The following is a 25,578-nucleotide window of genomic DNA, read 5'->3' on the forward strand; positions in this document are numbered from 1 at the left end:
AGACAAACATTTGTGAGCTATATGTGCAGCCCACAAATGTAGATGCTAATACTTGAAAGAGGAAAATAAATTGTAATAATATATTAATTACAGGTTAATATAATAGTTTATTAATATAACAACTGTCATATTTTAAAAATAAATTATAAGTCAACAATTATGAGCCTTTTCTTTAACTGCACTTGGTGACTATGGCCAGCATGACATTCATCATACCCTATTTGCATTGCTAAGTATTGCATACAGATCTGGAAACTCCAGGGAAAATGGAGACCTGCTAAAAATAATACAATTAGGAGCGATATGGTTAATTACTGGCACACAGAGGGCATTCTTATGGGGGAGATCCTTTTTTTTTTTTTTTTTAAGTTACAAAGCCTGGAAATCAGACATCTACATGGTGATCTGAATGAGCCTTTTTAATGATTTAAAAAAAGGTTGAATAAACTAAACAATGGAGTTTAGTCTCTAGAGTTTTTTTCTCTTTTTCAGTTAATCGGGGGACCTGTTTTTAAATTAGGATAGCAGAGTTGCAGATTAGAAAGAAAACAATAATTAATTACTGGAACAAATTGCTACTTTATTTTGTCAAGCTGAAGAGATTGTGTAAATTTAAAAACAAATTGGGTAAGTCAATTGATTAAATTAAGTGACAGGGGATATATGAATTATATTATTTTATTTTTTTAAGGTGGATACTTTTTAAGTTAGCATTCATACATCATTCTGCCTATTTAAACCATATATGGAACATAAAACATTTCAACAAACTTCAAAACTGGAAATATCTTAATCAATTCCATTGTCAGACTCAATAAAACAATTTAGCTAACAAAAATTTCTCACATTTATTTTTACAGTAAATTTTTAAAGCCCATGCCTTTCTTGCACTATATGGATAATAGTAACACTAAGTGCATTAATGAATTTTTAGTTTTTAAAGATAGAAACAATTATAAAGGGAATACCATACAAAATTTAAGTACTACTTACAGCAGATATCAAGCCCTCCGACCACTGGCCATCATCAGATGTATATATAGGATGGGCTCCAACCTGCAGAGGGAAGAGAAGAAACAAAGCATTTAGTGAAAATATTTAAAATGGTAAATTTCCTATGTAAAAAGAAGATGAACATAATTTAAGTACTAACCTTTCCAGCAGCTACTAACTCTCTTTGTGCAGCTGATGCAGATTTTACTAAAGCTGAAGTTGCTGTTGCAATAGATTTAGCTGCTTCAAGTATCATTTTGTCAAAATTCATATTCTCATCCAATTCCTGTAAAACAGCCAAAAATGTAAGAGGTTAGATATAGTAATTAAATATAAATTACAATTCTCATGGAGCTATAAACAGAGTTTATTTCTCAAAACATCTGAGAAAATAAGCAGATAAATTTTTAAACAGATTATTCTAGAGCAGACTATCTATTAACATCAGCAGCACTACAAACAGGTATTTAAAAATTAGTTGGCTGGGTACTAAAAGATTGGGGTACATTTGTTGACAAAGAAAACCAAGGCCCTAAACAATTCAAATTAATGTAGCATGGTGGTTCACTGAATCCTATAAATATCAAATATCTGCATTTTCTAATTACAATATTATTCCCAAAGCAGATCCAAATAGTGAATGTAGATCTAGCAGTAATATTAAAAAGACTTTTGTCTCAGAATTTAAAACAAATTTTAGTTAATTTAAAATAAAGGCCATCTGTTAAACAAAGAATAAGGCACTGTTTGTCAAGTTACAGGGCTAAAGCTGTTCAAATTACTGGAAACTGTTTGTGTTCTTCAAAATTCTAGACTAACACTTGAGAGACTGTTAGGTGTCCAACCAAAAATCATTATTTACAATGTTGTTGATGTGAAAATGAGGAACTGATCCAAGATCTTTTTAGGTGAATGATGAAGTTTGGAATATCACAAAGTGAGTTTTATATAAACTTTTAGCATTAGTAGAGGCATATGATGCAAGAAAGCAAGCTTATGAAGCATCAGCCAAAAAAAAAAAAAAAAAACCCTCCCATTTCACCCCTCCATTCATTCCAAATGCCTGTCCAGCTCAACCTTAAATTTATTTAGGCTATCAACTTCCACAACAAAGGATGGAAGTCTGTTCCACCAGCCAACTACCTGCTGGCTAAAGGCAAACTTCCACACACCTATCCTATATCTGTCTTTCCTCAATTTGAATTTATGCCCTCTCAGGTGATTATTCTGAGCAAGAGGAAGAATCCTATCAGCACTGAGCATGCTCAAACCATTCAAGGCTTTATACACCTCAATCAGATCACCTCACAGGTGCCTAGTCTCCAGAAACTGTAATTTGCAAAATTTAAGCCTTTCTTCGTAAGAGCAACCCTTTGTTCCATTCACTAATCTTGTTGCCTTTCTCTGTACTTGTTCCAACAGCTCTACATCCTTCTTAAAATGAGGCCTCCAGACCTGTATACAGTACTCAAGGTGTGGCTTGACCATTGACTTATACAAGGGGATAATCATCTCCTTATCCCTGCTAGAAAAATTCCTGTATATCATTGACAAGACACTATGAGCTACTCTTGCAGACCGTCTGCACTGCTCAGAAAACTTCATATCTTCCTGCACAATTACCCCCAGGTCCTTTTCGTTCTCTACCACTCTCAGTGTAGTACCACAGAGTTGATACGTCACTCTGAGGTTACTGCTTCCCATATGTTATACTTTACATTTGTCAATGTTAAACTTCATTTGCCACCTCTCAGCCCATCTGCTCAACTTTTCTAGATCCTGTTGCAGCAGTGTACTGTCATTAGTGTCCTTAACAACCCTGCCAACCTTCGTATCGTCTGCAAACTTGGACATTAAGCGTGATATACCATCATCAATATCATTTATAAATACAGAAAACGACAATGGACCCAACACTGAACTCTGAGGGACTCCACTAATAACATTAGTCCACGATGAGCAGTGTCCATTGATTTCTACTCTCTGTCTTCTCCCACTCAACCACCCCTTTATCCATAGCAGCAATTTTCCTCAAATGCCACACTGCTCCGATTTGTGCAGCAGTCTTCCATGTGCAACAGTATCAAAAGCCTTTCTAAGATCCAAAATGTCTGCTTTTCACTGCAAAAAGGTATAGGTAGGCACTGGATAATTGAGTTTCCATTTCAAGTTTATTCATATCTTGAAAAATCTAATATCCTTTTTATTGACTGAAGAAGTTACTGATTTAAACAATTTCACTTGGTCACTATGTGGTCTCAGAGTCTAAGATTTGAGCATACTACGGAACTCTTTGTGCATGTAAAGGTCATTCATATTTGCAATGTGAGGCTAAAGGTAATAAGCCAAAAATGCCAATTGTTTAGTGAAGAAGTTAGATTGTTTGTATTCTTTGAGGGATAAGATTTGTTCTGGCCACCTGAAGAATATTGAAATGATAAAAGAATTTATTGAGAATCAGAACAAAAGTTAATGTTAAGCTAGGAATGCAATGGAAGGAGTTATTTTGAGTTAAAATATTTACGGACTCAATTGCTTACAAGTTATACTTGTTTCTGTTGTGATGCAAGTCATGGACATTCTGATTTTTAATATACTATGAAGGGGAAAAATGCCAATCCCATTGATTGAAAGTGTAACTCATTACATTCAGCAAGTTTAAGCATATGCCACTATAACTTAAGGTTATCGAAACAGCAAGAGAACAAACTAAAATTGTGGTAATTTTAGGATCTTGCTTGGTACCAACTTAAAGTAACACCAATAGTTTTGTATTTGTTATCCCCTGTGGTGGTTGCTGGAAATGACAGTGGTCTGGATTGAAGTGTTATGGTACTGTGCACAATCAACATATAAGCCTTGAATCCCCAAACTTTTTTTTTTTTTTTTTTTTTTTAATGTAGGCTTGCTCTCAGCAACCAACTATACTATCTACTATTATTTTCTGTACAAACCTTCTCCCTTCCCACTCTGACTTCCTCCCTTTCCTTTCAAAAATTTTCATGGCCAGTCTTCTGCACTTAGGTACAGGCAGGCTATACAGTATGAGCATTACAAATATGACCCTTCTCAGGACAGAATACCAGCAAGCATTTTTCCAAGTGATTACTGTTTACAGTTTTAATTAAGTGGCCAGTTGACAATATCAACAAAACATAACATTACATATACATCAAGCCATTCACATGACTGGTTTCGCCTTAATGCTTTTTCACAGGAGTTATTATTATTATTATTTTTTTGGTAGTTGGCGCATCGGCTTCTGTGGCCATAATGCACCTCCCAAGGTTTTTGCAGTACTTTGATCCAAGCCTGAGGCGGGATTCGAACCCGCGACCTTTGGGTTGCCAGGCAGGCACTTTACCCACCCGGCTAGCCCGGTCGGCCACAGGAGTTACAGTGGAGTTACTACAACCACATTACACATATGGAACACCATGCTGATTCCAGGATCTTTTCATTACGATCTTTATCAAACTGCAAACAATATTCCAAGACTGGTGCTGGATTCACAAATTGACAATTTCAAAGAAAAAAAAATCTAAAATCATGATGCTCAAACGCCACTTTTCTTCTGGTAGACCACCTACTGTGGACTGAACAATTCGGTATTCACTAACAGTTAAATATTCATTCTTTTATTAGATAAGAAAGAACTTTTACCTATCCTGGCATTCACAAAATAAAAACTAAAAATTTCACTAGGATGACTTCTCATAATCAGAATGGACTGAAAGGAAAAGTCTTAATTCTACTGCATTCTATTGCTTTTGTTCACATTGTTTACCATGCTGAGAGTGGCTGGTTCACCAGAGGTTTTAAAGTCATTATGCAGCAAAGGTTAATACTGATTAAATTCACCAAGTCCCTCTTAAAATCACACAGTGCCCTCTGCAGCCATGCAAGTCATTGCTGGGAGAATGCTGTTAGGCCTTTAGTTTATTAACTGCATGCATCATAGCTCTCCTGCTAACATTAAATTACAAAAGACGAAGATTAAGTATCATCTGATGGGTATTTGGCAATAAAGATGGAAATGATTGTGCTTTTGGAGACATTACAAAATCTTTTATACCTGAAATGTCATTTGTGTCTAAATCTACCTTTCTTTGGTTTCAACCTAGCTTGTATATGACTTTTATTCTCATGGGTTTTTCAACCAAAAGCTTTTTAGAAAGGTGCTTCAACAACAGACCACTGTCATTGTGGTGACCTTGAAAGTTGGTCCCCCTGCTCTCTTTGACTGTACTTTCAAGATCACCACCATCATTTCTTATTTCCATTGTAGCTACTGTTGCTCATAGTTCTGAACATCATATTGAAAATAAAGAAAATTATAAACATGTCAGTATTTTAAGACTTTCCATCTTTCAATATACAAGACCTTGCCTTTGAGGTTTTGTCCCAGAACTCTTGTGACCAATGCCTGTCTTTCTTGCTAGTACCTTCAGTGAATTATCTTGTTGATGGCACAGGAATGCTGAACCCTGGCAGTTTGTTTCCAGATGTGGGTGTGGTGTGGTGTGTTTTTTTTTTTTTTTTATTGGTACATCCAGCAAGCTGGCCATGCTAAAAGTACAGGGCTGCTGACCCTTAACTACCATATCAGGGTGGGATTTTTTTAAGCACATTAGCATATATGTATGATGCACCTATTGTCTTCACTATGTCTGCATGTGAAAACTCCCAGTGGATAGATTTTCATGAAATTTTATATTTAGGCCTTTTAAAAGGATTTGTCAAGACATACTAAATTTCATTAAAATCACACCAATAAAAATCCAGCAATTATTATTATAGGTTCATCCTCACCTTTAATTTCACATCTAAACATTTGCTTCACCTTATAACAGACATTTGTAAATTTAAATTAAAATTCAATCTGAATAGAAAAGATAATACTACCATCTTAATTAAATATTACGATTATAAACTAGCTTGGACAGCATAAACATTAATAGCTGCATTGATAAATTGGATGACCTACTTCCTGCTGGCTGCCAGAATTTGAACATTATATCCAGATTCAGATACAGGTAGTTCTCGACTTTACGAGTTAATTCGTTCATAGCGCACGCTTGTAAAGCGGGAATTTATTTCCCATAGACATAATGTTAAAAATAGAGGTTACGTTCTCAACAATGATTGATTTATCGAAAGAAATGCAAACGTAGCTTGTAAAATCAAGCAAATTATAATAATAGAGAAATTATTTACGATTTATAAATATTAAAGAATGTTTATTCTTCATCACCATTGACTAAATGCACACTCGTTGATCACTCATTATTGGCTCGGCACTCGTTGGTTTGTTACATAAGGAGTCGTCTTCTTCAGAAACGTTTCAAGAGGCGTTTGTTTCGAAGATAATCTTCTCTTTTAATTATAAATTTCACGATTGCATGCATAAGCATTTTTTAATGGAACGCACAAATTGCAACTAACACGATTTGCGTGGAGTAACACATTTACGAAGCTTTCAAAAAAAACAAAGGAAAGAGAAGATTCTGAAAATTTATTTGTTTTTTATACGATTGAAGATTCCAGTAAAGGGGAAACACATTTCACCATAATAACGTAAAAAAACCACACAATTCAGTTATAGGTATTTTCGCAAATGCAAGAAGATCGAGTTTACTACCTGTGTACAACTTTCAGTAACAGAAAAGCCCAATAAACCGGAAAGTGCAAATTGTTTTTATTGTTTTATGGTAGTGACCTCCAGAAATGTGATTCAGAAAAATATCATGAGGGCGTTTAAAATTGGTTCTTATAGCAGAACATATGATAACGATGAAAGTGCAGTGCATTTTAATAATTTGAATTGGTAACTAATACAATTTACAAACCATGCTCACGACCTTTTATATAGCCTTAAGGTCACGCTTGTGAACTTAAAAATGACATTTTAGAGAGATAAATAGCTTAGTTATACAGTGAAAATTTCAACTTCCGAGATCTTGAAATGAATTACCAAAAAACAATGTGTTATTGGGTCCACATTACGATATTTTAATGATACAATGGTGTCTCTGGAACTGATAAATATCGTAAAGCGGGGTACACTGTATTGTACAGCTATGCACGTCGTTTGAAATGCTGTATTTATGAATGTTTAACATTCATTTTTTGCAATTCATGTTCATATTTTCGATTTTGTTGATACTTGATACTTGGGGGGGAGAAAAAAACTCGTAAACCCGGGAATTCATAAAGCGAGAACTACTTGTATACTGTAGCATTTGGAATTATATCCTGTAATTAAAAGCCACTAACATGGATAAATTTGACCTTGAGACTGTTTCCCATGGATGTATTTGCCATCAAGCTAACTTCAAACCTTTTGTTGATACACACTTTGGTCATATCATAACTGGCAATTTAAATATTATACCCGACCAGGAACTAAGAAGCATCATATCTTGTGGCTTCAAATACAGGTTATACTCTAAAATCAGCTTTTCACTCTTCAAAAAACATCGGGATTTTTGAATTCAATTATATTTTGAACATCAATTATATCAGGATTTGCTCAACTTCTGTTTTAAGCTTTCTTACCATCATAACATCACCATTAAAGCCTTCCAATTATGGATAAATTCAGTACCAGCGAAGATACTACATAATCATAAAGCATCATAACATCACCATTGAAGCCTTCCAATTATAGATAAATTCAGTACCAGCTAAGATACTACATAATCACAAAACATCATAACATCACCACTGAAGCCTTCCAATTATAGATAAATTCAGTACCAGCTAAGATACTACATAATCACAAAACATCATAACACCACCATTGAAGCCTTCCAATTATGGATAAATTCAGCTAAGATACTACATAATCATAAAACATCAATGCCACACGTGCAACCATCTTCTAGATTAAAATTCCATTTTTCAAATAAAACAATTGGCAGATTTAGACAAACATTTTGTCATCGCTCCTGTGGATAAAGCCTCCTGCAACTATGCCATTATCTGTAAAGCCTTTTATTTCCAAACATTAAATACAGAACTAAATTCAAGTGTCACCTACAAGTCCATTACCAATAAAAGCAGTATAACAACTAAGAAATTAATTGCATTCAGGAAGAAATTAAAAATTAAAATTGGCATTAATAATTACTAACAGAATATATTACATCAATTTATAAGGAGGAAGATCGGAAAAGCTGTTCAAATTACAGAGGAATATGCGTCCTGATTTAACCCGCTGTTAAAGATCCTTGGAAAATGGATCAGGAACCATTTAGAAGCCTGAATAGAGGTATCAGAAGAACAAAGTGGTTTTTCAGCTGGGAGGTCATGTATAGATCATATCTCAACAGTACGACAGATTCTTGAAAAATGCCAATCAAAAGGGAAAAAAATCTTTATGATTTTCATTGACCTTGAAAAGGCATTTGACAGTGTTCCAAGAAAACTCTTATGGGAAGCACTGAAAGAGGCAAATATTGATGGACAACTGATTAACATTATGAAGGCTATTTACAGGAATAATAGATGCAGAATTAAAGTGGGATCAGCTTTGTCACCTGAATTCCACACTTCAAAAGGCTTATTACAAGGTTGTTGAGTGTCACCAACACTTCAAAATTTATATCGACATCTGCCTAAGATCCTGGTCAAAAAAATGTAATAAAATGGGATTGCCGATTAATAAGAACACCTATATTCACAATTTACTTTTTGCAGATGATCAGGTGGTGATAGCACAAGACTTAGAAGATGCAAAGTATGCATGTCGTCAATTGTTTGAGGAATATAAACAATGGGGTCTAAAAATCAATTTTAGCAAGACTGAAATGTTGTCTTCAGGGCCAGGACACGTTCTAAATATTGCAGGTTTTAAAATCAAACAAGTCGATAAATTCAAATATTTGGGATCAATCTTACAAAGTGATGGATCATCCCAAGCAGAGATCAATAAGAGAATTACAGACGGCAGAAAGGCTATCGGCATGTTAAACTCTGTTCTGTGGAGCAAAAATATCCTAACTAAAACAAAGAAACTTATATTTCAAATGATTGTACAAAGTCTTCTATTGTATGGAGCGGAAACCTGGACATTGAATAGGCGAGCGGAAAACAAATTGCTCTCCACAGAAATGGATTTTTGGAGACGCTCAGCAGGAACTTCTAGAAGAGACAGAAAACGGAATGAAGACATAAGGGAAAAAATGGAAGTGAAAAAGACTTATTGACACCATCAAAGAAAAGCGTCTAACATGGTATGGACATGTAAAACGGATGCAAAAAAACAGATATCCAAAGGCTATCCTGGAATGGATACCTCCTGGAAGAAGGAGAAGAGGAAGATCCCCAGGGGCTCACATCTGGTGAGTATGGGCTTGGCACACCTAGGATCCTGAGCTGGATATCATCATTCTTCTCTTTCTTGGTGATTCCTTTCTACATTGGGCTCTCCCCCCCTCTCTCTCTCAGGGTAACTTGTGAATTTTTTTTGGCTGGTGCAGCATAAGCCTCAGGCTTTCTTGCACCATATGGCTAATAATAATAATAATAATAATAAGATCTAGCAGGACATGGATGGATGGAGTACGGGAGTGCATGACAGCCCGAGGCTTAACCGACCAAGACACCTTGAACCGCACTTTATGGCGGGAAAAAATTCCTAACAAGAAATAACTTGTAGGCTGAGGAAACACTCCTCTTGAAGAAGATTAATAATTACAAATTTCCTTATATTTACTTCATACCTAAGTTCCACAAAATCCCCACAGGTTTCAGATTCATCACTTCTTGCAAATACAGTTATGCTCATATGCCAGGCAAAACTTTAGAACTGTTACTTAAACCTATTATGGACATCCTACCTGACAGCAGAATAATTAATAATAATATGCCCATTATAAATGCTCTAAATAATGGCAATGTCGCTCATGTTCAAACATTTGACTTTAATAGTCTATTTACTAGTACAGACCTAAACGACTTAAATTCAGTCATGAATGAATTTTACAAGAACTACAAACACATTATAAATTGTAATTCTGTGTATTGGAACAATCTCATAAATCTCTGAATTTCCAATAATTACATATTTGATGGCAAAACTGTATACTTGTAAACCAAAGGTACCCCTATGGGTAGCCCTGCTAGTTGTGCCTTAGCCAACCTATACCGGTTTGAGACCTCCCTACCCTCAGACAAAGATTTACAGATATATAGATGACTTGTTAGTAATCAACTATCCTACATTTCTACAGGACTTTGCTGGCATTTAACCTCCAGAACTTACTCTGGAAAAAACTAATAACAATGACTATTCAGCTAATTACTTAGACTTGGACATTAATATCAACAGCCCACATATTGCAATCACCATATGTAATATCAACAAACTCTTTTTAGATAATATCAAATTATTCCATAACAAACTACTTGGTAATAGTTTCACTTCAGCCTTCCTTTACCATCATTTTAGGAAAGCACTCAATATCATGAAATATAAAAAGCTTATTGCTGGTTGATATCTTTTTACGTTCAGGCATATACATAATATATAGTCAAATATCCCCTAGACTCTTTCGTATCTCATGGTGTAGAAAGCTTGTGCCTAGGGATTGGCTAACCACAGGGTATCATTTTTTTTTTTGTTAATTTTGTCCTGTTAGTTGTTGTTTCGTCTTTATTTCCTTTCTGATGTTGTTTAGTCTCGTATTTGTAAAAATTATACCATTACCGACTTAAACACATGAGGCATATGTCCAGAGAAGTATCATTGGTACGGGTTACGCAACCCTGGACTGCCTGAGCACTGCTATATTTCCCTTCTTCCAATTACTTTTGCTGTTCTTAAACACTACATCTAATATTCCCGTGCATGATTAGGCTGGCCAAAAGCAATATTCAAGATACTATTTTTTTGCTATCACTCCTTTTTAATTCTACAACAAAGTTTAGTGTCTTTTCAACACTACTTTGTAAGTATTGATTTCTCACCCTTGCCGGTCCATTTGCCTCATTTGTTTAATTGCTGACTTCCCTGTCACACAGGTAAAGTTTACTTTGACCTATTTACACCTTCTCCCTCCATACACGGAGTTACTTTAACAGTTATAAATTTTCTGGGAACAATCGGCTAACCTCTTTGGTCTCCAACACAGCCTTGATGTGTTCGCTTCCATGAGCCCATTTCACTGTCTCCTGCCAGGCTCGACAGTAAGTTGTCATATTCGGGCTACATACTTCCGTCTTTATAATACACTTTCTTTGTTAAAATTAAAGTAGGGCTGTTTGCTATTCATTCAATTTTTCTTTAACTGGAATTAATTGGTATTAATTTTAACTTTATTTTGCCTTTTACTTTTATTTTTATGTATTTTAGAATTATATTTGTTTTGTTTTTTATTCCTTTTCTTTTTGGTCTCTGTTGGGTCGGCTATGATATATATACATCTGCTCACTTTTTGTCTGCTATATATATATATATATATATACACATATATCATAACAGAAACAGAGGCCTTGCTTTTTGCTGTATTTCCTTGGGTTTTGGCTGCCGGCCCTTGATGACGACGTAGTTAAAATCTTAGCACCTATAGCATTAAGTACCATTTGTACATTTTCATTTATTTTATTTAATTTTATGTAATCTGATTTTATCTTTCAGGCACTTTTTAATAATTTTTTCCATTGTAACAACACATTGATAAATATACAAAACAACAGTGGACCCAACACCAAACCCCTGTGGAGTCCCAGAGGGTTCGGTGTTGGGTCCACTGTTGTTTTGTATATTTATCAATGATATTGATGAAGGTATATCAAGCTTAGTGTCGAAGTTTGCAGATGATACAAAGGTTGGCAGAGTTGTTAATGACAGTAATGGCAGTGTGCTACTGCAACAGGATCTAGATAATTTGGGCAGATGGGCTAAGAAGTGGCAACTAAAGTTTAACCTTGACAAATGTAAGTACTGCATATGGGTAGAAGTAACCCCAGAGAAACGTACCAACTGTGTGGTACTACACTTAAGATGGTAGAAAATGAAAAAGACCTGGGAGTAATTGTGCAATCAGATATGAAGTTTTCTGAGCAATGCAGACAGGTTGCCAGGGCAGGTAATGGGGTTTTGTCAATGATATATAGGAATTTTGCTAGCAGGGAAAAGAGGTATTTATCCCTCTGTATAAGGCAATGGTCAGGCAACGCCTTGAGTACTGCGTACAGGTCTGGAGGCCTCATTTTAGGAAGGATGTAGATTTCCTTGCGTGTGTACAGAGAAGGGCAACAAGATTGGTGAGGGGAATGAAGGGATCCTCTTACCAAGAGAGAGGCTTAAGTTCAGCAAATTGCAATGGCTGGAGACTAGGCACCTGCACAGTGATCTGATTGAGGTGTATAAGGCCTTGAATGGGTTGAGCACACTGAATTCTGATGGGATCCTTCCACTTGTTCAGATTACGAACCTAAGGGGGCATAAATTCAAATTGAGGAAAGATAGCTGTAGAACAGATGTGCGGAAATTTGCCTTTAGCCAGCGGGTGGTTAATTGCTGGAACAAACTTCCATCTGTCTTCTGTGGAGGTTGATAGGTTAAATAAATTTAAGGAGGAACTGGACAGGAATTTGGAGGGAATGGTGTGATTTTTTTTATTTTTTTTGGCTGATGCTGCATAAGCTCATACACTTGCTTTCTTGCATCACATGCCACTACTACTACTACTACTACTAAAGACTGACACAAGTAATTATAGACCTGTGAGTTTAACTTCTGTTCCAGGAAAATTAATGGAGGCACTGGTTAAAGAAGCACTGCAGGATCACCTAGACAAGACTTCAGTTATAGCTCAGACACAGCATGGTTTTGTTAAAGAAAAGTCTTGCCTGACCAATTTGATTGAATTCTATGATGCAGTCACAAAAGAACTGGATGCAGGGAATAACTTTGATATTATATACTTGGATCTTAGAAAGGCTTTTGATACTGTTGCACATGGAAAACTGCTGCACAAATTGGAGCAGTGTGACATTGGAGGCAAATTGCTGCTATGGATAAAGGGGTGGTTGAGTGGGAGAAGACAGAGAGTGGTAATCAATGGACACTGCTCATCGTGGACTAATGTTATTAGTGGAGTCCCTCAGGGTTCAGTGTTGGGTCCATTATTGTTTTCTGTATTTATAAATGATATTGATGATGGTAAAAAAAGTAAGCTTAATGTCCAAGTTTGCAGACGATACAAAGGTTGGCAGAGTTATTAAGGACAATACTGATGCTATGCTGCTGCAACAGGATCTTGAAAGGTTGAGTAGATGGGCTGAGAGGTGGCAAATGAAGTTTAACATTGACAAATGTAAAGCACTACATATGGGAAACAGCAACCCCAGAGCAACGTATCAACTCTGTGGTACTACACTGACAGTGGTATAGAATGAAAAGGACCTGGGGGTTATTGTTCAGGCAGATATGAAGTTCTCTGAGCAGTGCAGACGGGCTGCAAGAGTAGCTCATGGTGTTTGTCAATGATATACAGGAATTTTTCTAGCAGCGATAAGGAGGTGATTATCCCCTTGTATAAGGCAATGGTCAGGTCACACCTTGAGTACTGTATACAGGTCTGGAGGCCTCATTTCAAGAAGGATGCAGAGCTGCTAGAACGAGTGCAGAGAAGGGTAACAAAATTAGTGAATGGAACAAAGGGTTGTTTCTTTTATGAAGAAAGGCTTAAATTTTGCAAATTACAGTGTCTGGAGACTAGGCACCGGCGAGGTGATCTGATAGAGGTGTATAAAGCCTTGATTGGTTTGAGCATGCTCAATGCTGATGGGATTCTTCCTCTTGCTCAGAATAATCACCTGAGAGGGCATAAATTCAGATTGAGGAAAGACAGATGTAGGATAGATGTGTGGAAATTTGCCTTTAGCCAGTGGGTAGTTGGCTGCTGGAACAGACTTCCATCCCTTGTTGTGGAAGTTGATAGCCTAAATAAATTTAAGGCTCAGCTGGACAGGTATTTCGAACGAACGGAGGGGTGAAACGGAAGTGTTTTTTTTTTTTTTTTTTTTTTTCTGGCTGATGCTGCATAAGCTTGCTTTCTTGCATCATTTTTCTATACTAATGCTAATGTCTTCGAGCTATTTGTCCTGCCCAAGACCATTTGAAGTTCTTTAGTTTTGATAAGAATGTCCTTTACTTGAGTTTGCTGCCTAATCCATGTGTTTCTCTTCTTATCTAATAGTCTGATTCCCAATATAATTCGTTCCATTCTTCGCTGTATAGTTCTCAGCTCCTCTTCCATTCTTTTGGTGAGTGCCCAAGTTTCACTTCCATAAGTCATGGTGGGGTGTATACATTGGTTCATTATTTTATGTTTCAGACAAATTGGGATATTTCTCCTCAGTATGTGACTATATTTCCTGAATGCTATCCATCCAAAATTTATTCTTCTCTTGACTTGTCCCAAATAAGTATATGACTCCACCTTTTCAATTACTGCTCCTTCAATCATTATATCACTTTCTGTGGCATACTTGTTCATCATTACTTTAGCCATATTCATCTTTAGTCCAAAATCCTTACTAACTCTGCATAACTGATTAAGATTTTCCTTTAATTCTTTGGGATCATGGCTTATAACCATAATGTCATCTGCAAAATATAAATGGTTTAGGTACTCTCCATTCACATTGACTACTTTCTGCAACAAGTCTAATCTGCTGAAAGCTTCCTCAAGGGCAGCAGTAAACAACTTCAGAGATATTATGTCTCCTTGTTGAACTCCTTTCTCAATTTTAAATTTGTTACTGTCTTTGTCTAGTCTAATAAAGGAGGTAGCATTCTCATATATTTTCTTCAAAATCATAATATATGGGGTTTCTATGCCTTGTCTTTCCAGTGCCCGAAACATTGCCTTACGCTGTATGGAGTCAAATGCCTTTTCATAATCCACAAATTCCAGGCATAATAGTGTTTTATATTTATTTGCTTTCTCCATTAGCTGTGATATTACATGAAGGTGATCCATACTAGAGAATCCTGTCCTAAAGCCAGCTTGCTCTTTCGGTTGATTCTCATCAAGTATTCTTTCTACTCTGCTAGTAATGACCCTTGTGAACAACTTATAGATGTGGGATAACAAGCTAATTGGTCTATAATTTCCAATTTCTGATTTATCTCCTTTCTTATGCAGCAAAACTATGATTGCATTATTCCACTCCTTAGGCATCACACCTTTTCTAACGCATTTTTTGTGAAGAGTCTTGCCAGCTTTTGTGTCATGTCTCTTCCTCCCAATTTTAACAACTCTACAGTAACTTCATCTTCCCCCAGAACTTTCTGTTTCTTCATTTCCTTCAATGCATGTTCTGCCTCACCAGGAAGGATATCAGGTATGTCATATGTGTTACTAATTTGCAATGCATATTTCCCCACTGCTGGCATCACCTTGCTCCTTGTATAATTCTCTATAGTAGTCTTCTGCTATTTGAATTATGCCTTATCTGCTACTTATATGTATACCTTCGCTATTCTTCAGTTTCAGTATCATTTGTCTTTCTGTATTACTGCTCATGGTTGCTAATTGAAGTCCTTTGTTTTCCCTTAATGCTTGTTCTACTTTTCTTGTGTTAAATCTTCTTATGTCCTCTCTGAGTCTCTTTCTAATGGCTTTGCATAACTCAGTATATTCAATTTTCTCCTTGTCAGTGTTTATCTTGCTATTCATTGGTTATCTTTGGTTCATCATAACAAGTGTTTCTTGACTAATTTTTTCTTCTTTGGATTTCTTTTTACCTATAGGTTTCTTGGGCTTTATCACTTTCAGAAAGTTGTAACATTCTTCGTTGATATCTTGGTCCTGAGCAGTCTGCAGAAGCTCAAACTTGTTCTTAAGTTCCAGTACATAATGCTTTTTCTCTTCTTCTGTTATCTCAAAGACCGTATTATTTACTCGAGTCAGTTTTTTTCCTTTCTTTTCTTACATCTATATTAAGTGTGCATCTTACCATTCTGTGATCACTTCCAACATTTACCTTGTTCAGGACAGTAACATCATTCACGATATATCTTCTGTTAGTGAGGATGAAGTCAATTTCATTAGTTGTTAATCCATTTGGGCTCTTCCATGTCCACTTTCTGTTCACTCTTTTCTTGAAAAAAGTGTTCCTTACTGACATTCCTCGAGATTCTGCAAATTCCACAAGTCTTTCACCTCTTTCATTTCTTTCACCAATTCCAAAATTTCCTATAGTTCCCCTTTCTGCACTGTTTTGTCTCTTTCAAACCTTAGCATTGAAGTCTCCCATAATGATAGTGTAGTGGGTTTTCTGCTCATCTAGAAGACTCAATTTCGGTGTACATTTCTTCAACCTCTTCATCATCATGGCTTGATGTTTGTGCATAAATCATTATAACCTTTACCTTGTACCTCTTAGAAATGCTGAGTAGTAATCTTGACACCCTTGGTGATGTACTTTTGAATTCCAAAACGTTTTTTATATCTTTATGTACCAGAAAGCCAACTCCACCTTTGCTCCTTTCACTGTTTCCATTGGTGTACAGCAGATTTCCAGTTGATTAACTTATAAGTGATTCATTTCTTCTAATTCCTTTTCCAACTCTAATATCCTGTCTTCACCGATGAGCGATCTTACGTTGTAACAGGCCAAGTTCAGTTTCCATGCATGGCAGCCTGGTTGTACCCAGAGATTCTTAGCACGCTCTGCTTCCACTCTGATCCTCTCCTGCGGTAAGAGGGGGAGTGAAAGGCGCTGGGGACTGAGGGCCATTTGTTTCATCGTACTGTCATGTGCTGGAGGGTTTGGTCTTTTCCTCTTCGTGCTGACTAGGCATCTTGAAGAGAACCACTCTACATGTTCATTGCTACCTAAGTCACATAACAGAACTTACCATCGAGAAGGTGTGTATGAGTGGATTTTAGGGAGGCAGGCCAACTGTACTTCTCCTAAATCTTCTGAAATAGAAAGATATTGGATTCATCAGTGTTTTAGACTGAGTGTCTGATAACACGCAGAATGCCTGTTCCCCTCCAAGCTCCCTCATATATACCACCTTATATACATATATAAGGTGGTATATATATATGTACCACCTTAGTCTGCTCAATTTAACTAAAGCGTGATTGCAGAAACCTTTAACCTGGTTGTGCCCCAAAGTGTAGCAAATATGGTGGTGGTACACCTGACAGGTCTACTTTGCATTTTTAATTTCTAGAAAAGTTTTGGGTTTTTTTGAATTCTGCTTGGAGAATACCAATATTTCATCTTTTCTGGATGGACTGCAATAATTACTGTACGACACTTTGATTTTTAAATAAAATTAAATATTTAAAAAATCTGTGCTATTTGCACCTTTTATTTTCAAGAAATCAGAAAAAAATATATATATATTTTAGACAAAATATAAACACGAGTCTAGAAGTCCCATTCATTTTCCAGTCGAAATGACCATTAAGCATATGAAATTTCAAATGTGTGCATGTACATATATTTCTCATTATGTATACAATTTCTAAAAAATATATGTATATATTGGATATTATTATTCATCTCCATTTTCAAATTTGCTTTAAAATTTATTTCTAATTTGGTGTGCTTCACAGTATGCATAATTTGAAACACATATATCTTACTTCCTGAACAGTAGCATCCATCTTGAAGGAATATCATGTCTCATGTTATGAATATTGTTTCATTTCCTTTCTTTTTTTATTTAAGTGAAAGCAATAGATCTTTCAAAAACAACTTGTCTGAGACCACAGACAAACATGTAATCTGAAACTTAGTAGCAATGTCAGTGGTTATCAGTTCCCATGCTGCTCTTCACACAAACGGTTGAAAAGTGGCGTGCTTGTGTTTAATTACTCTGTAAAATTGTAAAAAAAAAAAAAAAAAAAAAAAGAAAGAAAGAAAATATCAGATTTTTATTTATTGATTAAAGGGTAATGATTGCTCTTTATTTTAGAACTATACCTGTCTATTGCACTTCCACCACTACTACTAGGTTAAGAATTCCCCAAGTCACCAATGAGATTCAAACCTGGACCTCCCGAAACAAGTGAAAAGCAGTAAAATCATTATACTGTCGCAAAGGATTTGTCAAAGAGGAAAGCAAGGTTTGTCAGGTGGATAGAGCATACCATCATTAACAAGACTATGGATAGGTTTCCAGTAAATAAGAGAAAGTGATTAATATTAAGGGGGAAAAGAGTGGGTGAAAGAATACACCTTGGGGCCTCTAGCATTAGCTGACAAGCCATCTATCATCACATGCAGTGTGCACATTAAAGCAGAAGTTGGCTTTCCAAATGAAAAATTGATTGTAAGGCAGACTATAAGAAGGATGCTATATAAGAAGGCCTTTATGTCAATCATGACTGAAAGCCTTAGAAATGTCAAGATATAAAAAGTGGCTTTAATCATGTCGTTAAATGAGAAATTTTTTTCACAAGTGATAACCATTAAGAAATTAACTATTCTAATACTTTATACACCACAATAAATATTTTAATAGATGTAGGCATCATGTTACAAACTCAGTTAGCCATGCAGTATCAGTGCTAATTGAGACATGGTGTTCACTCTCAGGTGACATTTGATAAGGGCATAAACTTCCCCTCCCAAGACAGGGAGAAGTTTATGCTTCTTATGAAAAGTTACCTCAGAGTGAATGGATCATTCCCAGAGTCTGGTCACAGCCATATGAATATTGAGTGTGTGTTACATGATAGAAGAGGTTGGAGAGAGTCTGTAATGTGAGATAACTAGTGATAAATGAAAGATGAATATGGTGAGTACAAGTATGGACGGGACACTATACTTTGATCTTAGCCAAAAGGCTGAGAAGCGATAGTACAGACAGGACAGGAGAGGTGGGGACAGAGTTATGCTCTTGGTTAAGAAGCACTTAGAATTGAAGTCATTGCATTCAGTTGATGTAGGTAGACAATGCAATGTTGAATCAGTTTGGCATGGTATAAGCACTGCGAAAACAAAAATGAGAAGAGTATTTATACGCCAAATGACCATGGTGGGTATAATGAACAGCTACAACAAAATAGTGGGCCAGTAATCAAGATGATTTATAATGAAAAATTTTAACTTTCTAGATATTGACCAGGACTTGTGGGTAAATAGCTCACACTACATTTTCTGCAGAGATTTTCTGGTTATATAGTATGACTGCTTTCTACGCCAGTATGTTAGAGTGACAACAAGAGAAAGCAATACAACTGATGTGATTATCAAAGTGACCCTTCACACATTAAGAAACAACAGATAAGGGAACCACTAGATGGCAGTAATAATAATATACTGACAGCCTTTCCCTTTACCCGCTGTCAAGGGAAGAGCTGTTGCTTTCATAAAGGTGACTACGGTGGCTTTAGACAGTTTTAAATTCTTGTTAGTGCAAACCAAACTGCAAATTCTAAATAGAATCATTCAGGGAAGTAACTGTAAAAACTAATAAGCTTTTTATACCGATTAAGAGATACTGTTCAAGGTTTATACCTAAACAGAAATCAAACAAACTGATGAGACTAGTGACAGAGAAGAAAAATGCATGGGATGATTATAAATTATCAGGGGACAGAGAAACCTAAAGTACGTACAAACTAATGAAAAAAAAATCCCCCCCCCCCCAGGATAATGATCTTATCCCCGGGGGGAGGGATAAGCAAGCTTAGGCAAATTATGAGGGCTAAGGATGCAAAGAACAGTATCAAAGAATTCTTTGCGTATGCTAACACTATAAGGCAAGGGATGAATCCCATTGGTCCACAAGATATTAATGGCATAACTATGATAATCCATTTTAGGTTTGACAAACTGAAAAAAACAGTTTTCAGCTATATTCACAAGTGAAGGAGTTTTAGGGATGGGAATATCATATTTATACTAAGTTATAATTGGGAGCTAAATGATATATGTTAGCTGAAATTGAAAGAGAAATTGCTGAAGCTAAAAGTAAGTAAAACACCTTGGCTAATTAAATCTATCCAATTACGTTAAAAACAGCAACAAGAGAGGGAAGCAAACCTTTGAATATAATTACGAGAGCATCCTTAGATTCAGGGTTGTTGTTGTTGTTATTTGGTTTTTAGGAGCATTAGCAACTAAGGCCATATTGCTCCGGGATATGCAGTGGTCATTCCCTGACCTTTCCGCATCCTCCGTATTTGGTGGTGACGGGTTCGAACCCCGGTCTAATCAAGAAGCATGTGCTATGCACTGCTGCTCCTGTCCATCTGGCTATGGAGGCGCACTTAGATTCAGGGGAGATCCCTATAGATTGCAGACGTACAAATGTCTCACTCAATCACAAAGGGGAATTAAAGGGAATAGTGAATAATTACACATGTAAGCTTGACTTCTTTTCCTGGAAAAATAATATAGTCAGTTGTGAAAGAAGTAATGTAAAATCATCTTGACAGAAATGTGATTATATGGAATTCACAACATGGATTTGTTAAGTGAAGATCTTGTCTGATAATCTGATTAGCTACTCTCACACAGTAACAAAGGAATTGGATTCAAAAAAATAATTTTGACATCATACACTTAGACTTCAATAAAGCTTTCTACATTGTTCTGCATGAAAGACTGCTGTACAATTGGAGGAAAGTTACTGCTATGAATAAAAGGATGGTTGAGGGGCAGAAGATAGAGGGCGATGATACTCGTTTTTGGCTAAAGTTATTAATGGAGTCCCTCGGTGTTGAGTGCTTAGCCCTCTTACTGTTTTCAATATTAATTAATTATTATTATTAGCCATATGGTGCAAGGAAGCCTGACTGAGGCTTATGCTGCACCAGCCAAAAAAAAAAAAATTCCTGAGTTACCCTGAGAGAGAGAGAGAGAGGGAGAGAGAGAGAAAAATAGAAGGGAATCAGGAAGAAAGAGAAGAATGATGATATCCAGCTCAGGACCCTGGGTGTGCCAAGCCCATACTCACCAGATGTGAGCCCCTGGGGTTGTTAATGATACTGGTGAAGGCAAATGAAACTTAATGTTTAAGTTTGCTGATGTTACAAAAGCCAACAGGGTAGTTAATAACATGAATCAAAGGAATAGTGCTGAAACAAGACCTATAAAAATTGGACAGATAGGATGAGAAGTGCAATTGAGTTTTAAGGTTGATAAAATCAAGGTATTACATGTATGGGCAGCAATAACTCTAGTATAACATATCAGCTGGGTGGTACCACACTCAAGGTGGTGAAGAATGAAAGAGAAAAAGAATGAAAGGTCTGACGTAGCCCAGTGGTCAGGAGCGAGAGTGCAAAGCATGAGTTCCTTGAGTAGACCGGGGTTCAAGCCCGTGACTACTAAATACGATAAATATTTGTATTGACGATTTATTGTAAACTCTACTGACTTGGTTGTCGTGCCGGAGTATAAACAGAATTTTTTAACCCCTGGCATGGTGCCGTGAAGGGTATTGTATGGTCGTGGTACCTGCGTGTACCGGTGAACTGTACAATAAAGATCTATGGGTAATTAAACAGGTCTGATAATGCTCTGAGCAGTACAGACAGGCTGTAGGATAGCTCGTGGGATTCTGTCAGTGATACACAGGAATTTTTTGAGCAGGGACAATGAGGTGATTTTCCTGTTGTTAGCATGTGGATCTGTTGGAATGGTGCAGAGAAGGGCAACAAGGTTATTCAAGGATGCCAAAGGTTACTCAGTTCTACAAACTGCAGTGCTTGGAAACTAGGCATGTGTGGGGTGAAGTGTTTAAGTTGACCAGTTAAAGTGTTTAAGCCTTTAAATAGATTGAGTAAACTAAATTCTGATGGCATCCTTACTCGTTCCCAAACAACACATATAAAGGAATATATATTTAAATTGAAAAAGGATGGATATTTGAAGGATAGATGTGTGATAATCTGCTTTTGGCCAGAGAGTAACAGATTGTTGGAACAAACTTCTGTCTGGTGTTATGGAAGTAAGTAGTTTGAATAAATTTGAAGAATTAAAGAAAATATTAGAAGGGATGAAAAGAAGAGGTTTTTTTTTTTTTTTGCAGATGAGTTCTATAAGCTTGTTTTCTTGCAACTACTAATATGAAGTGGCAGTTGAGTTGAACAGGTTTTTAATGATCTTTACAAATCAAAGCAAGTTTGATCCAGGGAAAAACAGTCATGATGAGTCACAGTGCTGCATAATAAGTAATATAATAATCTATGAGTGGCTAAAGAGGAGATGGTCAACTGCAAACTGATTTGTTTAACTTCTGTGTTGGGAAAGATCGGGAGCCTATCATTAATGACACAATAGAGGAACAGGACACTTTGTGTGAGTTCTAAAGGTATCAACAGCATGGGTTTATTAAGGGACAGTTTTTGATACAATTTCCCAAGAAAGGTTATTGTATAAATTGGAGTAAGTTGTTTCTAAAGAGAATATTCTTAAGATGTCGGAGATTCTGTAATGGATCTGGGAGTAACTGAAAGAGACAGTTATAAATGGGTATACTTTAGAGTGGGCCAGCCACAGAAGGTGGTGTCATCCAGGATCAGTGTTAAGTCCCCCCCCAACTCTTCTTTCTAATTTTCTTTAATATTTTCAGTTGTTGTTGATGGTTTTTGGTGTATCAGCATCTTAGACCGTATTGTGCTTGTGTGTGTTCATGGGCCAACTTGCCTGTTATACTGACTGAAAAACATGGAATAATCTTTTCAGTGGCAAGTTTGTTGCATGTGGGCAAGTGTCTTGCAGTGAATTTTTGAAGTAGCAGGCTCTGTGGAGCAATTTTATCATAAAATTTTGAAGAATGAAAACTTTGTACATAACTCCTTCAATTAAAAACAGAACCAAATGATTCAGAACCTTGGTTGAAAGCTAGAATAATTAGTTACCTGCGATTTATTCCAAGGTCTTCTGTGAATACCAAGAGCTTTCGTAATGTCTGAGTTTCAAACAATCCAAAACTATTACAAGAATAATAATAAAAAATGTTGCATAGCAGTTTCCAATTACTGATTGTTCAAGTGACACATGATAACATCCAATAATTGTATGCTATCATAATCATTTGTTTCACCTTTGATCATTGCTGGCAATATTTAGACGGGTGTGGTGAAGATGGATGCTTCCATTGAGCTGAATATGACTTCAGTTTGGTTTCAAAGTCATGTCCATGTTTCATCAATGGCAGCAATTTGTTTTAAAAACTCTTCGCCTCCTTGTTACTTAAAGCTTGAGAAATGACATTGCAATTTCTTTATGCTTTGCTTGCTGTTGATCTGACAGAAAATGAGGGACTCACTGGGTAGCTACCTTTTGTTTTTGTAACACCCGAGCTAAAATCAATCAATAATGGTTGACTTCAGTATTCCACATTTGTTGGATATTTCTTCACAGGCAATACATCTAATGTAACTATCATCTGGGGGGGGGGGGTTTGCTTTTGTAAAGGTCACTACAGTGGTCTTAGAATTTAAAAACTTAGACTTAGTTTTTAAATTCTATACAGCGGAACCAACTGATGACATTACCATCAGCAAATTCTAAATGGGAAGTTCAAGGAATTAATCTTGGAAGCGAAGGCTTTTTATACCAACTAAGAAATACTGTCCCAAATTTAGGCCCAAATGGATGTCAGATGAACTAATGAGACTAGTGGCAGAGAAGAAAAATGCGTGGGATGCATATAAATTATCAGGCAATACAGAAGTCTCTGGTAGATATAAATTAGTCTGCTATCAAGTCACAAAGGAGGTTAAGTAAGTAAAGATAGATTATGAGAAATCTTTGGCAAAGGTTACAAAGAAAAACAGCAAAGACTTCTTTATTTATATCAACTCTAGAGATAAGAGGATGAATCAGATTGGTCCACTTGAAATCAATGGTTTGACTGTTGATGATCCTATTCAGATAACTGATAAATTGAATGAGTACTTTGCATCTAAATTCACACATGAGGAATTCTTTAGGGAAGTGGAGGACAGAAGCATATTAAACTTTCACAGGGAGCTAAATGATTTCGTAATAACTGAGAGCAAAGGGGAGGAGAAATTGTTGAAGTTAAACATAAGAAAGGCACATGGAGTGGATGGGATCTATCCAGTTATACTAAAGGAGGCAGCAAAGGAAATAAGCAAATTCTCATCCATTCTTGGACTCAGGAGGTCCCCACAGACTGAAAATGTGCAAATGTATCCCCAATTCACAAAGGGGGATCACAGAGTGACACGAGTAATTACAGACCTGTTAGTTTAACTTCTGTTCTGTGGAAAATAATGGAGTCACTGGTTAAAGAAATAATAAAGTAATAATTCTGACATCATGGGTTTGTTAAGGGGAAGTCTTGTCTAACCAATTTGAACAAGGAAGATGAAAAGTTTGTTCTTTGAGTTTGAAGTTGGACAGTAAATGGATGTTGGCTGGTGGCGGCACATGTTCGGACTGTTTTGAAAGAGAGAGCGGGAATTATAGAAGCCAATTCAGAAGAACAGTGTCCATGGAAATATCTGTAGAAGAGACATGCAGCAGAAACAGTATGTCTATGAGACAGAGAGGGGAGAGATTCTGTTAGAGAGGAGTCATTAATTAACCTTCTTTTAGAGAGGAGTCATTAACTGCCTTCTTCTGAATGGAATCTAGAAGCATGAGAGAGCGGTTTTGGGGACATTGCCCCAGATGTGGGAACAATATCCCATGGTAGGGCGGATTTGCAATTTTTACAGAGTGAACAACTATTTGGAAGAAAAGTAATGCTGAGAGTGAAAGAGAAAACCAAGTTTTTTAGATGCAGAGGAAGCAATATTTGTAATGTGCTTGTGCCAAGAGAGATTAGAAGTCAGGGTAATCTCCAAAACAGATATCACAACTTTCCTAGAAATCGGAGTGTCACCAAAGATAAGCACAGGAGAAGAATCCTTTTTGCGAAATATAACACATGACTGAGTTTTAGAAGGATTCAAATCAACTAAGTGGTCTTTGCACCACTGAAGAATTATCTGGAGATCAGCATTTAAGGAATTAGTAGCGGATATTCAAGAAGTTGAAGCTGATTGAGCAGGGCAAGGTTTCTCAAAATGGAAAGTGGAATGCAATGTGCTATCATCGGCAAAACTATGGATAGGATTGCCAGTCAATGGAAGAAGGTCATTAATATACAAGATGAAAAGAGTGGGGGAAAGAAATGAATCTTGGGGGACACCAGCATTAGTGGAGAAGTTAGAAGACAGATAGCCATCTACCATCACCCTCAGTGAGTGATCAGAGAGAAAACTGGATAACCAATTACAAAAAAACAGTTGGCAAACCATAAGAAGGAAGCTTGTTTAGAAGATCTTTATGCCAAATACAATTGAAAGCCTTTGAGAAGTCAAGAGCAACTGCTTGTGTTTCACCAAACTTTTCCATTGAATTTGTCCATAAATGGGTAACATAAGCCAGAATATCACCAGTGGATCGACACTGACGGAATCCATACTGGTGATTATTGATCAGACAGAAGGTTTCTAGGTAGTTTAAGAGTTGGCAGTTAATTGATTTCTCCATTACTTTAGAAAGAGTAGAAGTAATTGCAATTGGACGATAATTGGATGGGAGGAATTTGTCACCCTTTTTAGGAACTGGCTG

The 25,578-nt window shown here is 36.4% G+C and overlaps 1 protein-coding gene across 4 annotated transcripts in view; it reads right to left on the minus strand.

The window, feature by feature from the left end:
• The window catches only part of rhea (Talin_middle and talin-RS domain-containing protein rhea), a 771,509-nt gene that overhangs the window by 22,302 nt on the left and 723,629 nt on the right, over positions 1-25,578 (minus strand). For all 4 annotated transcript variants that reach the window (XM_090388755.1, XM_090388752.1, XM_090388753.1 and 1 more), the window contains exons 57-58: positions 1,154-1,279; positions 994-1,056 (exon numbers count right to left, since the gene is read on the minus strand). In XM_090388755.1, coding sequence (XP_090244881.1) covers positions 994-1,056; positions 1,154-1,279 — 189 coding nt within the window. The remainder of the gene's footprint in view (positions 1-993; positions 1,057-1,153; positions 1,280-25,578) is intronic.

The sequence above is a fragment of the Mastigoproctus giganteus genome, chromosome 14, assembly GCF_048544385.1.
Source record: "Mastigoproctus giganteus isolate SK-2022 chromosome 14, ASM4854438v1, whole genome shotgun sequence".
NCBI lineage: Eukaryota > Metazoa > Arthropoda > Arachnida > Uropygi > Thelyphonidae > Mastigoproctus > Mastigoproctus giganteus.